We start from the raw sequence: 14,288 nt of genomic DNA, 5'->3' as shown, positions 1-14,288 counted from the left end.
TGGGACTGGGATGAAGAGGAAGGTTGGAATAAATACCAAATTTAAGGCCAGGCATGGTGGTGCATGCCTGTAATTCCAGCTGCTGTGGAGCTGCAGTCCAAGGGTGCTCAGGCAAAAATTCAAGACTCCATCTGAAAAAACAAGCTAAAAACAAAAGAACTGGGGGTGTGGCTCAAGCGGTAGAGTGTTTACCTAGCAAGATGAGATCCTGAGTTCAATCCTCAAAAAAAAAAAAAAAAAATTGCCTTCTTAAATACAAGGACCCCTGAACCAATCTCAGTACTTGACTTTGTCTTCCCTTCACAGGGGTTGGGAAAGAGCTCCATGTTTGTCAAAGTGAGGAAAGATTAATAACCAAATGGTAGGTAGACAGAGGCGTACCTCTGGCCCATGGTACACTCAAGCCTCATCATCAGAAGGGGCCATAGGATGAAGATTTGGGGACCCAGGATTGGAAGAGCTACTGTGAGTGCTGGCATTTTATTAGCAAACCATTTCTGAGCTATCTCAGGACAATATGTTACAGACATGGACTATTTTAGGGCAGTCCAATTACTGCCCGCTCTCCCTGCCTTGGTATCTATCGGTCTTAAGACCAGTAGCTAGCTTTCCTTTTCCTGTACAAAACCCTATAGCATGAGTGACCCTTGAGTAATGAAGGGTCTCTGGAAGCACTTGCTCTAAAAGCCTTTCTTTGACTCCTCACATTTCACAGCAGGGGCATCCCAGGTCGTAGAGCCTGCCTCACTCACCACTTTTGCTTTGTCAGAGTCCTACAGAGTGTCCTTGTGCTTCTATAGGGCCGGGGGACCGTGCTCCTATCCCACAGGTGAGGCTGTGCTACCTTTGGGGGAATCTCTCTGGGGGAAGGGCAGTGGTCTGCTCTTGACGTGGGCAGTGTTTGGGGCAGGGTGTTAAGAAGCCCCCTTACCTTCTGCTCCATAGCAGAAGTTTGGAACTCTCTCCCCATTCCTCCAAGGCACTGACCTCAAATGTAAGTCTTTCCTACTTTTCTGCCTCCCTGGGCTGTTGAAGGCAACAATACCCAGAGGCTCGGGCTTAGCATCCTAAGCGCCACTGTCCTTTGAAGAAGCCCCATGAAGGCAAGGGCAAGGGAGCTGACGGTTTCTAATTTTCTACACATCCTCCTCTCTAGGCATCAGGGCAGGGAGCACGTGAGCAGCCCTGGGGCTACAAGCTGGTTCTCCCACATTCCAGAACGAGTGACTGGCTAAAGGGTGTGCCTGCCTCAAGCTCCTTGGGCTGGGGAAAAATCCAAGCCAGAGCCCCTGGCTCTCCTGCAGCCCTGACTCAGTGGAGGGCCCCTTCCCCCAGGCACAGTGGTTTTAGAGACACAGAAGATGAGAAACAGATACTTTGAGGGGACTTTGGTCATCCCCGGGCTGTGAAGTTACAGAGGGGTATCTGGAGGCGGACTCGTCTTTTGTTTGATTTAGGGAGAACCACCTGGGGGTTGTAAACAGGGTGGAAAGGAGAGAGACACAGATCCTGCATCTCAGTGGACAAAAAACGAGCTTGGGGCTGGGGAGTAGCTCAGCAGTAGAGTCCTCGCCCAGTGTGCACAATGCTCTGGGTTGGATCCCCCTTGGGGCAAAAATAACCTAAAACAACTAGACCTAGAAAAGACTTTGGGATTATTAAATCCCAACAACCTTGTTTTTGTGTTATTTTTGTTTTGGGGTTTTGAGGCAGAATTTGGTTTTACTGAATTGCCCAGAGTGACCTCAAATGTACTCAGCTTCCAGACTAGCTGGGATTACAGGCATGTACCTTCACATCTGGCACCTCCTTTCAGAAAACAAAACAAAAATGAAGTGCAGAACCCATGTGTCTTGCCCAAGCTCACATAGGTACAACAGTAGAACACAAATCTCTACCTTCTCCTTGCTACCCCAGTACTTCTGCTCAGGGTCCTTAGGGGGTCAGTAGGAGCCAGTCCCTTGTGTTTGGCACTGAGTCCATGGAGAGGACCAGAGCCACACAGGACTCAGGTACAGGAGAAGGGCCTTTCACAGCCTCACCATTTATCTAATTTGCTGTGGCCTGGGCAAGTCACTAAATGGGTACAACTCATTCTGTTAAAAGTGCTTAGTAGGGCTGGGATGTAGCTCAGTGGTAGAGCTCTTGCCTAGCATGTGTGAGGCCCTGGATTTGATTCCAGCACCAAAGAAAAAAGACAAGTGCTTAGTACGAGGAAGTGGGTGGGGGGATAAAAGAGAGTGGTGGAGTAGAGGGTGTGAATTCAAGTATGATGTAGTCTGTACATTGTAAGAACCTTTGTAAATAAAGGGGGAAAAAGCGCTTGGTAAATAGTAAATACCACGCATTCCCTTTTCTTAGAATGATAGGGCTTCTGACCACTAGAGGGCAGCAGTCAGACACTGGCGAACAGGGATCAGAGGGAGGACGGACAGAAGCCCATGAACATATCCTTGTGGATTCCAGCACCTCCAGCAGCCCCTAGGCTTGGAGCGCTCCATAAAGCATGGAGGGAAGAATTTAGAAGGGCCAGATTTTTCCAGAAGTGGCAGCAGCAACCCTAAAGCTTAAATGGGGCAGAGAGTGCTAAGACCTTGCCTGTAAAGTAGATGCCAGCAAAGGTCTCTGGCTGGAGACCCTGGGGCCCAGGGGTAGGCTGGTGGACTGCCCCATGCCTATTAATGAATATTGCCTAACGAGGAGCCTAGAGTCTTTCAGCCTGCACCCCAAATCTCTAAACTCTAGTAACCTTTTTTTTCTAGGTGACTTTGTCCCCAGATCACCAGACAGTTAGGGGCAGCAGCCTTTCTGATCTAGTTCAGCCAGGGGTTCAGGTTCTCCCATTTACCTTTCCCCCTCCCTAGCCCATCCCTGGCCTGGCCCCCATGAAGAATTTCCTGAGCCAGAGGGTGGTAGAAAGCACTGATGCCCACCCCAGCAATGTTCCCGCCACCTGCCCAGTCCAGTGCCCTGGGCCCAACCCTAGAGGGTGCGGGATGACAGACTCTGACAATCATTAAACCAGCCAGGCCTGATTTCCCAGCACCGCCTGCTAGGATCTGGGCCAAGTGGCACAGAATATGCAAATCACCTAGGGCCAGGAGCCCAGTCTGAAGGCCAGGAAATCCCCTCTATCCAATGAGCCAACAGTTCAGGTTACCACCGGGAGGCACACTCAAGGCCTGGGTGTGGGGAGGAGCTCCCGCTCGGGTTTATTTAGGGCGGGTGGGGGAGCAAAGTGGCCAGACTCCTCACTGCTACCTGGCGGAGCTCTCCGCCACCTGGATTTCTTCCCCACCTGGGGCCTTTGAAGCTTGCTGGTCCACCTGCTTACATCTGAACCCAGACACTCGGTAGGACTCCTAGATGTCACATTCCCAGCCTTGGGAAAATGGGGAGGGGTCTAATGGATTTGCAATTCTGGACCTGCCTGGAATCTCCCAGTGGGAGTGTAGGACAATGGCGGTGTCCTGAGGGTAGTGGAGCTGACATATTGTCTCTAGGAGTGACAGAGTGGTCACCTCTGTTCAAGGATCTAGATCTAAAGAGAGTCAGCAGGAGAGTCTAGTGACCCCACCTCACCCTTTGTTCGATTGAGTTCTAGGGCCTCTTTTTTTTTTTTTTTTTTAATTTTGAGACAGGGTCTAGCTGGGTTGCCTAGGCTTGTCTCAAAACTCTTGGGCTCACAAGATCCTCCCACCTCAGCCTCCTGAGTAGCTGAGACTAGCGGCTTGCCACTACACTCAGCTCTTAGCAGGCCCTTCTTGAAGAGACGGTGTCCACAGAGATACCAGCCTTCCTGTCTTTTGGGGCTACTCCTGCCCAAAATAGAGTAGTCAGGAGTGTAAAAAAAAGAACCCTCATGTCCTCACCAACTTTGTACCCTCTCCCCAGGTAGCCTCATGGCTGCAACCTGTGAAATTAGCAACATTTTTAGCAACTACTTCAGTGCTATGTACAGCTCAGAGGACCCCACCCTGGCTTCTGTTCCCGCTGCTGCCACCTTTGGAGCTGATGACTTGGTGCTGACCCTGAGCAACCCCCAGATGTCGCTGGAGGGTACAGGTGGGTAATGTGGGATGGGGTGCCTGAAGGAACAGAGAAAACCTCTTGGATGCATGGTGGAATGGATAGGATAGGTCTCCAAGCAAATTCCTGGGCTAGGGCCGAGGAGACTTTATATTTTGTGGTGCTGGGAATGAAATCAGGGGCCTGGTGTGTGCTGGGCTGACACCCTACCACCAAACTACAGCTCCATCCTGAGCGGGGGTTGTGGGGACTGTGACCCAGCTGAGTGAGGAACAAGGACCAGAGGTGTTGAATACCGCCTCTGGCCCCTGCTCATGAGAGGGCTTTCAGAGGGGTAAGGTGGAACCACGCACAGGATCCCCAAGGGGTGCTGGAAATGGGGCCTGTGCTGACCCCACTGATGTGGCTCACGCAGAGAAGGCCAGTTGGTTTGGGGAGCAGCCCCAGTTCTGGTCGAAGGCCCAAGTTCTGGACTGGATCAGCTACCAAGTAGAGAAGAACAAGTATGACGCCAGTTCCATCGACTTCTCGAGGTGTGACATGGATGGGGCCACCCTCTGCAACTGTGCCCTTGAGGAGCTGCGTCTGGTCTTTGGGCCTCTGGGGGACCAACTTCATGCCCAGCTGCGGGACCTCAGTGAGTCCAGGCTATGGGTGCCACAGGGAAGCCAGGGAGTGGAGGGGAGCGTTGGCCCTGGGTAGGACCAGGAGCTCTGGGCTGGAGAGGCAGGTGCAGCCAGAGAGAGCCCCTGGGAGATACTGGGACTGTGACCCTCCTTCCCTCTTCCAGCTTCCAACTCTTCTGATGAACTCAGCTGGATCATTGAGCTGCTGGAGAAGGATGGCATGGCCTTTCAGGACACCCTGGAAGACCCAGGTCCCTTTGGTGAGAACGCACTTTCTTCATCGTTTCCCAGCTTGTCCTATCCTGTCCCATGGCTGTCCCTTCCCAGAGTGCTAGAAACCACTCCTCCCAGACTTCTTCCTCTTCCAGCTAGAAAAATCCCAAGAACCAGTCCTCAGACCCCCTATGCAGCCTTACTTGTCCTTGCCACCTGAGCCTCTCTGAGCTCTCACCTCCCCTTCGCAGACCAGGGAAGCCCTTTCACCCAGGAGCTGCTGGACGATGGCCGCCAGACCAGCCCCTATTATGGCAGCAGTTATGGCACAGGAGCCCCATCCCCTGGCAGCTCTGATGTCTCCACCGCAGGTGAGAGTCCTGTCTGGGCCACAGCCTCCCTCCCCCAGAATGCCTGGATCCTCTAGCAGGGTAACATGTCCTGAGGGCTGCCAGCCCTGTGTGGCAGCAGGTGGGCTGGCCCAGGCACTCACACTGACCTGTTCCCCAGGAACTGGCACTTCTCAGAGCTCCCACTCCTCAGACTCCGGTGGAAGTGATGTGGACCTGGACTCCACTGATAGCAAGATCTTCCCCAGAGGTGAGTCCAGGGTAGCTCCTGGTGTGTCATTCCACAGTGCCCCCTCCCTGCTCTTTGACAGGTTTTTGGTAGGAGAGCAGCTCTCCCCCAGTGACCACCTCTCACCTTCTCTTAACTTCCCACTCCTTCCTAGTAGATGGCTTTCCTGACTACAAGAAGGGGGAACCCAAGCACGGGAAGCGGAAACGAGGCCGGCCCCGAAAACTGAGCAAAGAGTACTGGGAGTGCCTGGAAGGCAAGAAGAGCAAGCATGGTGAGCTCAGGGGCCACGGCTGCAGGAGGTGGGGGTCGGGGGCAAGGTGAAAGAACTTGGTATTTCTTCTGTTTCCTTGGGCCTCTCACAGCCACCCTCCTTTCATTGCTGCTTGCACAGTGGGGAGGGCTCATTGCAGAGGCTGACTTGGTGGTCCTGGAGAGAAGGAGAAAGTGAGGCTTCTGAAGGAGGCCTATGGCACAACGAGAGTCTACCCACTGTAGTTCTCTGTGCACTTGGCCACTGTCCTCCCCACTAGAACACCTTGGTGGGTACATAGGTGGGCTGGTCAGAGACCAAGGTGGGCTGAGACTCCAGGCACCAGCCTGCTGAGGACAGGCAGGGCCCTCAGGCATTGTGTGCTCCAGCTGCTCTGAACCACTTGGAGGACACCCTGAGGATTTTTTTTGCCCCTCCTCTCTCTCTCGCTCTCACACACACACATGCATGCACGTATGCACTTCTCACAGCCTGGTTTTCTTCTTGTCCTGAGGGGTTTCTTTTCTCTTGTCCCCCAGGCTGGGGCCAGTTCTCTGTGGCCTTACTTGCTAAGTTCTCCCACCTGATGGTATGTTTCTTTCCCTGTGGCCCCATTGACCTGTGAATCCCTCAGGTGGTTATGTGTCTCAGTCACTATCCACTCCAGCCAGGTGTTTGATCAGTATTGCCACGAGTGAAACACCTGTGCTGTGTAAGCCAGGTCCTATGAAGGGGCAGGCAAAGAGGGAAGCAGCCAGCTACAGTGCACACTGGGATGGCATTGCTAGGGGCTCCTTCTGCACAGTGTGCTGCAATAGGAAGGGCTGCTGACCTGGGTGAGGGGAATGCCCTGGACTGCTAACTGAGGGAATTGGCCTCACAGCCCCCAGAGGCACCCATCTGTGGGAGTTCATCCGAGACATCCTCATTCACCCTGAGCTCAATGAAGGCCTCATGAAGTGGGAGAATCGGCACGAGGGTGTTTTCAAGTTCCTGCGCTCCGAGGCCGTGGCTCAGTTGTGGGGCCAAAAGAAAAAGAATAGCAACATGACCTATGAGAAGCTGAGTCGGGCCATGAGGTAAATTGGTGGCTGGGGACCCCTGTGATCAGACTGGATACCGAGGGACCTGACTGGATGATCTGTCCAGGGCTGTTTGTGCTCCCCTGTTCTCCAACTACTACCACGCTTCATGCGACAAGTGTGAGTCTTGCGGAGTGAGGACAAGAGGCAGTGTCAGCCTACCTGGTGGATCAAGTATTAGCCAGGCATGTCAGGAGCACAGCCAACTTCTGCTGACAGTAACATTTCTGTGTGTGATCTGTGAGACTTGTCCTAGAAAGACACTTGAAAAGTGGCAGAAAAGCCATCGGTCATATCTACATCAAGGCCTGGCTGTGCTTGCTTGTCTCTGGGCCTTAGTTTCCTCCTGCGTGCCACAGGGGCAGACTAACTTATCTCTAAGGGCCCTTCAGCCCTCCACTCATGTGCTTTCATGAAAAGCCCCAGGACATAGCCATAAGGCACAGAGAAACAAGGAACAGAGGCAGATGCTCTGGACACAATTTTAGGCCAGTGTGGCAAGAACACATGGGTGGGAAGGAGAGAAGTCTGAGCAGCATGGATCAGGCTCAGCTTGGTTGGGCTGGAAAGCAGGGTCAGCTGAGGAGTCCTCTGGGCCTGCAGTGCAGGTTATGTCTCCTGTTGGGCCACTCTGACCACCTTCTCCCCACCAGGTACTACTATAAACGGGAGATCCTGGAGCGGGTAGACGGCCGGCGGCTCGTCTACAAGTTCGGCAAGAATTCCAGTGGCTGGAAGGAAGAGGAGGTTGTCCAGAGTCGTAACTGAGGGTCAGAACTGGACCCAGGACCTGACTCACAGACTCAGACTGAAGGCCTGTGGCCTTCCTGGGAGGACAGGCAGGGTGGATGGCCCCCTCTGTGTGGACGTGCTCCTTGTTGTGCTGTGGAGAGAAGCTGAAATCTGTCTGGTGTGTTGGCAGCCAGTGTGCTGAAGCGGAGCCTCGGGGTCTCTCTCCCCTCTCCTCCTCTTGGAATTACAAGCCCTGGGGTTTGAAGTGATTTGCTCGCTGACTCTACAGCTGCAAGTTTGCCTCCTTCCAGTCCCAACCCAACACCGACTGTACAGGATGCCTTCCTTTTGCAAAAGCCTGACACAGCCAAGGAGATTGGGGAGGCCACAGGGGAGCACCAGGACAGAGAGAACAGGCCAGCACCCTCCAGCACCTCCTTCCTGGACTGGCTTCGCCTCCCTGCTCAGTGCTCAGGCTCCCCGGGTGGGGGTCAGAGCATCCCTAATTTATGTGCTATAAATATGTCAGATGTACATAGAGACCTATTTTTTCTAAAGCATCCCCTCCCTACTCTATTCCCACCGAGCCTCGGTGGCCAGACTTACTGTTCTAGGCCCCTGGCTGGGCCTGCAAGGGGCAGTGATGTCAGAGTCCTCAGAATGGGGCTCCTGGATCCTTTCTCTTGTGAATGGAGGCAGAGACCTCCAATAAAGTGCCTTCTGGGCTTTTTCTAAGCTTTGTCTCAGCTGTGTACTGAAATGTGGGACTTCAGATTAGATGAAGCATAGGGTTGGGAGGGGAAGAGAGGGGGTCCACTGGTTTGAGGGGAAAGGCAGACGCAGATGGCAGCTAGGTAATGATTTCCTGTAGCAGGAGGGTTGGTCTTACAGGCATGGGGGCTGGGAGGAGAGCAAAGGAAACAGACAAGGCCTCTCACAACTGAGGAAGCTAGCAAGACTTCACACAAGCAAAGACATGTACTTAGAAAGCTGAGGACCAGCGCTGTCCTGCTGCCACCACGCAGGTACTCAGTGACCTTGGCCAAGTCTGTCCTCTTTGGGCCTGCTTGTTCTCCAAGAAGTCTAGAACTGCATGTCCGGCCTTGTGGAATAAATAGATGCTTTTTGCATTCTAGCCAAGTTGGCTGCAAGCTGAGTCTGTAATATGAGTCCTAGCTTTTGTGTCTGACATGAAATCAGAGTTATGATCTTGTAATAGGGAAAACACACACCAAAAAAATGGATATGAGTACTGGATGGGAAAGAACGGAGGAAGGAATTGATACTCGTGGACCACGCACCACCGTGATCAACACCATTTGGCTTCATCTCATTCAAGAAGAGAGGAGATTTAACCTTCCCATTTTACAGAACCGTGTGAGGTTCTGTAGGTGTGCCTCGGTTCTGTCCCTCAGCGTATAGGGACCTCAGTGAATCCTCACGAGAGTCCAGAATTATGTTACTGTGTTTCCATAGTGATGATGCGTCTGGCTCTGGAGAGGACATTTCACTGATGGGCTGTCTGGAGAGTGACAGAAAGAATAATTTCCAGGTGGAAAGTTCCTTAAGTTTGAGTCTTCAGATTCTAGACAGCACACTCAAAGCACACTCTGTAAGTTTGAAATGATGCCCAGTTGTCCTGGAAATCCCAGATTATTCACAGAAGGGATGCAGATCGAGAAAAAGATCTTAGAAAAACAGAAGGGTGTAGGTGTGGCTATGGAAACGGAGCTTGCTCTGGAGAAACAACGTAGTAGAAAGGAGAGTGGTGAGATTGGCTGGAGAGCAAGAAGAAGAATCTTTGGGAGGCTCTTTAGAAAAAGTTGTCTTTACCTTTTGCCCTTCTGAAGTAGGAACAAGCTAGCCAAAGAACAGTGGGCAAGCACAGAGGTTTTGAACGGCCTGGCTCCGTGCTGATTGGGTCACTTAGCTGGATCACTGCTTAGCCTAATAATGAGCTCATTTCTTGAGAACCCACGTGTACTCTGCACTATGCTAGTTTCTCCCTCATGTTATCACTGGAGTCCTTATGCAGTAAGAGAGGTGACCCCATGTTGCCTAAGGTCACCTAGCCAAGAAACAGGGGTGGACCTTGGAGCCTAGGATGTTCTTGCTATGCCTCCCTCCATCTTCAATTTCTTCTGCTCCCAAAAGGAGATCGCAACAGTGAGTTACTAGAGGGTGTGTGTGGTCAGGGGGTTGAGAGGCCAGGCCAAGCCCCTAATGTTCTGCCAAGGCCAGCCCTGTACACTGACCTTTGCCCTGCTCTGTTCAGTTTATGAGGCGCTTTCCTCAGCCCATTATCTCATTGGGTCCACCCCATAGCTCTCTGAGGAGACTGGGTGTCCCTGTTTCACTGACTAGGCCAGAGGCTGGCCCAAGGTCACTGACCAGGTGAGAGTGGGGAGTAGAACCTAGAACTCCTGCCCTGGGAGTGGCAACCTGGGGACATTTCTCACCCAAGATGTCCTTCTCCTCTGCATTGCTGTCTACCCTTCTACCCCTCAGGACGGTGCAGAGTCCCTACACAGATCCGTAAACTGGCTTTTCTCTCCCTCTCTCTCAGTCCCCTCTCTGTCAGTGAAATAGCCATCCTTACTCCAAATCTCACCAGCACTGGGGCCTTGGAATGGACTCCCACCCAGAGGTGGTCCTGTCCCTGCCCATCTGCCCTGGGTCTCCTGGGTGTACCCTGGGCTGGGCTGTTTATATACTGCCTTGAGCTGCTGGTCACCTCTTATCTTCTGTGGAATCAGGTGTGTTGCTGGGCTGGTCAGAAGGAGGTCACCCCTCCCAGGTTTGGGTGCGCCCATGCCTAGGGGGGCTGGGCTGGCTGTCCTCAGCCTACCCTGGGGAGGGTTCCCAGAATCTCACTATACGCCATCAGTCCAGGGGAAATCCAGCTTCGGCAGCCCCTCCTGGGAGGTAGGTGAAGAGGTGGGATTCCTTTGAAGGGGCTTATTTCATCAGCTCCTTCATTCCACTTATCTGTTTACACATCAGTCCCTTCCCCAGGGTAGCACCCCTGGGCACCCCGGGCTTACTCAACTCAGTGCCTCGTACAGCGCCTGGCACAGAAAAGGCACTCCATAAATATTTGTCAAACTGCCTTGTGACTCTCCCTGCCCTGGCCTCCCCCTCTACACACACACACACACACACACACACACACACACCAGAGCATACTCACGCTCATACACCACACTTATGCCATACAGACAACACACCATACTCCGCGTACACACTCAAGTATACCGCTCTCACACAATTGCCTACACTACACTCACACTATCAAACATCCTCACACACACATACACACACCCTTCATCACGTGCACTTGTATGCATCACAGACACTACATATGCACACACTCACACAGAGGTCACAGTCTCCAACACACACTCTTGCGTGCACTGGGTATACTGAGAGCACACACACACACACACACACACACACACCCCTTACAGTCTCCCACAGCCACACTCACTCACAACCAGACTCAGCCCAGTGCCTGGGCTCACAGCCTGGACACCAGGTGAGGGGCCACCCTGCCCCTTCTTTGAAGCACCTCTGACTTCCTATGTGCCCCTCCCCCAACAGGTGGGTTTAGCCCTTCCCTCCATTGCCACCAGCTACACGATTTGCAGGACTCAGTGAAATGTAAAATTGCAGACTGACGACAGAGCATTAACTCAAGCCTGGGTCTCCGAGTGCCCTGAACCATGACTGTACAGATGTGATGTCTTGAAGCCAGCTGTGTCCCTGTCCCACTAATGCCTAACTGAACCACCTGCCATGTCTTGTACCAAAGGTATGTTCACAACAATCACCAAACAATGAGTAAGTTGTCAACTTTTTTAAATCAGGAAAAAAAAAATCTGTAGCCACTCTTTAAAAACTTCAAAGATCTGGCAAAGCTGAGCCAGTTCTCCCATGGAACACCGCCTGCAAAATGGATCATGCTAGGCTGTCGAGAGGACGCCTGCCTGCAGTCCCAGCAACTTGGAGGCTGACGCAGAAGCAGTGCTTGAACCCAGGAGTTCAGGGTCAACTTGGGGCCACATAGCAAGTCTCTCTCTGTGTATGTCTGTGTCTCTCCCTCTCTCTCTCTCTCTCTCTCTCTCTCTCTCACACACACACACACACACACACACACACACACGTGGAATCGTGCCACTCCCATATAGATTTTTTTGTTTGGTTGGTTTTTTGTTTGTTTTCTGGGATTGAACCCAGGAACTCTCACTTGCAAGCACACTACCACTTAATCCCTTTGCTTTCAGTTTGGTTTTCAGATAGGGTCTCATGCTTTTGCCTGAGCCAACCTCAGACTATGACCTTCCCACCTCTACCGCTCAGGTCTCTGGGATTACAGGTGTGAACCACCATGCTCAGATCTACTGTATAGCCTTGTGCTCGCCACCATAGCCAGTACCTGTGTGTCCCTTGGGGTGTGCCTGCTCCATTCTGAAAGTATGTTTGGTACCCCTTCTACCTGACAAAATTATGGCTTGCTTGGGACAGGGACCAGAGGCCCCTGACTCTTACTGGGAACTATTCCATTTTCTTACCTGCAAGACCTTTTAATTTTAATTTTTTTGGTGGTTGAACTCAGGGCCATGCACTGATGAGGCAGCGCTCTATCCCTAGAGCCTTGTACGTGGCATATTTCAGGCCCTCATGCACACTGGAAGAACTCTGCATGGGCTTCTAGACTGGGCACAGCTGCCAGAGTGCCCACCATTGCCCAGAAGTCTTGTTCTATTCGTAAATCTCTCTCTCTGCTGAGGGAGGAGAGTTGGCAAAACCCCATTTGTCTGTACGATCCCTCTTCATCTGTTCTCCCTCAACTCCTCTCCTTTAGAAAGAACACTCACCTTAAAGGAGTCCCTACATCATAAACACTTACCCATGGTTTGTGGGATAGAGCTCTCCAGTTTGAAAAAACAACCTCCATTTCATATATGAGAAAACTGAGGTTCAGAAAAGGAAAGTAACTTATTCAAAGTCACACAGCATGCTGATACAAGAGCCTGAGTTTAATATTGACAGCTGGTCTCGATTGGGCACTTACTACAGGCCAGGCAGTGTGTCAAGTTATTGCTTTTCTTTTCTTTTTTTTTTTTTCAGTACTCAAATTTGAACTCAGGGCCTACAATACTTGGGCCACTCCACTAGCAATTTTTTGTGATGGGTTTTTCAAGATAGGGTCTTGTGAACTATTTGCCTGGACTGGCTTCCAGCTATGATCTTCCTGATCTCTGCCTCTAGAATTACAGGTGTGAGCCACCAGCACCTGGCTTTTAATTTAAGGTTCTTTTTGTTTGTTTTTTTTTTTTGCGGCACTGGAGTTTGAACTCAGGGCCTCACGATTGCTAGGCAGGCGATTGTACTGCTTGGGCCACTAAGGGCTTAAGTTATTGGTTTCCACACATCACTCATTCACCATCTCAGTGTTCATTGGCTTCTGCTGTGTTCCTTGTTCCCTGCCGGATGCAGCCACCCAGTAGAGAACAAGTCACCAGGGAGAGTAAAAGGCCTAGTTTGGAGTCTAAGAAATTTCAAAGACATCTCCATCAACTTTCCTACAAGTCTTCAACATGAGAGTGAGTGTTCCATTTCACAGACAAGGAGACTGAGGCTTTAAGGAAGTTAAGAAACAGAATGCGTTTTCAAAGCTAGGAAGTTTAGGAAACCAGGGCTTGAACCCTGGCTTCCTGACCCCCTCTCCTCAACCCCACAAGTAGATGCTTTGAGAGGTGCTAAAGATAACCCAGTGTCTCACTGATGCATCCTGGAATTCTACCCTTAGACAGGCCTTTGGAGAAGTGCTTGGCATCCAGGGACTGCTTGATCCCAAGGGAAGGATGGGGGGGTCACAAGCATCTCAAGGTGGCCCCTCCTTGGGATCGCTGCCTCTCATTCCTGCCTTCAGCTGTCCTCCTTCTGCCGCTGCTGCTGCTACGTGCAGGGCTGGGCTGGGGCAGCAGCAGCAATTAGCCCAGCTCAGCCACCCGTTACTGGAACCTGCACGTCAACTCTGGAGCTGATCCAGGAAGCCACGCCCAGTGTCCGGCGTGACTAAGTCTCACCTGTCCACCTCCACACCTGGCAGCCTCTGTGACCCATGCCACAATGCTGAGGGGAAAGTCCCAGCATCCATCACCCTCCACCCCAGGTGTCTGCAAGGCAAGCTGGGCTTTATCTTTTTATTTTTTAATTTTTGGGTTTTTTTTGGAGTACTGGGGCTTGAACTCGGGGCCCACACCTTGAGCCACTCCACCAGTCCTTTCTGTAATGAGTATTTTCAAGATAGAGTCTCACCAACTATTTGGCAGGGCTGGCTTCAAACAGTGATCCTCCTGATCTCTTCCTCCTTAGTAGCTAGGATTACAGGAGTGAGCCCAGTGGTGCCAGGCCAAGCTCGGCTTTAGCATCCTGGCATCTCAGGCCTAGTTCTCCGGCTGATTGTTAGCCGAGAGGGTATGCTCCAATCAGGGCAAATGCTGCTTTGGAAAACTGCACTCTCCCGCGAGAAATCAGAGGGTGCATCTACCATCTCCCCTAGCACTGTTGAAAACGCCTGCAGCTGAAGACCCCCAAACTACCACTTTTCGTATGTCAGATTGGCAGAGGATGAAAAGAAAGCCCCTGATGCCTAGAGCTGGTGAGGGCGTGAAAAAACTCACCACTGCTCCAGATGTGGATTGGGAAACACTTTCAAAGAACAATTTGCCAGGTACCAGTGGCTCTTAACTACTTAGGAGGCTGGGA

The 14,288-nt window shown here is 51.9% G+C and overlaps 1 protein-coding gene across 3 annotated transcripts; it reads left to right on the top strand.

Moving 5' to 3' along the window:
- Positions 1-3,149: 3,149 nt before the first annotated feature.
- Positions 3,150-8,249, top strand: Elf3 (E74 like ETS transcription factor 3). Of its 3 annotated transcripts, none has more exons than XM_074048645.1 (9): positions 3,150-3,353; positions 3,899-4,065; positions 4,445-4,666; positions 4,820-4,915; positions 5,120-5,239; positions 5,379-5,468; positions 5,602-5,721; positions 6,584-6,779; positions 7,436-8,249. In XM_074048645.1, exons 2-9 carry the CDS (start codon positions 3,903-3,905, stop codon positions 7,548-7,550), a joined length of 1,122 nt encoding a protein of 373 aa, XP_073904746.1. In that variant the 5' UTR covers positions 3,150-3,353; positions 3,899-3,902; the 3' UTR covers positions 7,551-8,249. The 3 variants fall into 3 exon arrangements, with proteins under 3 accessions (XP_073904746.1, XP_073904748.1, XP_073904749.1); XM_074048647.1 differs by having other exon boundaries at positions 3,170-3,353; positions 5,605-5,721; XM_074048648.1 differs by having other exon boundaries at positions 3,224-3,353; positions 3,895-4,065.
- The last annotated feature ends 6,039 nt before the right edge of the window (positions 8,250-14,288 follow it).

The sequence above is a fragment of the Castor canadensis genome, chromosome 11 (assembly GCF_047511655.1).
Source record: "Castor canadensis chromosome 11, mCasCan1.hap1v2, whole genome shotgun sequence".
NCBI lineage: Eukaryota > Metazoa > Chordata > Mammalia > Rodentia > Castoridae > Castor > Castor canadensis.
The sequence above is the reverse complement of the archived record's forward strand: the minus strand, read 5'-3'. Positions and strand labels throughout refer to the sequence as shown.

Excerpts from the sequence above, each read along its gene's own strand:
- Elf3 (XM_074048645.1), top strand. The coding sequence starts at position 3,903 with ATGGCTGCAACCTGTGAAATTAGCAACATTTTTAGCAACTACTTCAGT. Across the intron at positions 4,066-4,444 it reads GATGTCGCTGGAGGGTACAG|AGAAGGCCAGTTGGTTTGGG; the intron begins GTGGGTAATGTG and ends TGGCTCACGCAG. Across the intron at positions 5,240-5,378 it reads CTCTGATGTCTCCACCGCAG|GAACTGGCACTTCTCAGAGC; the intron begins GTGAGAGTCCTG and ends CCTGTTCCCCAG.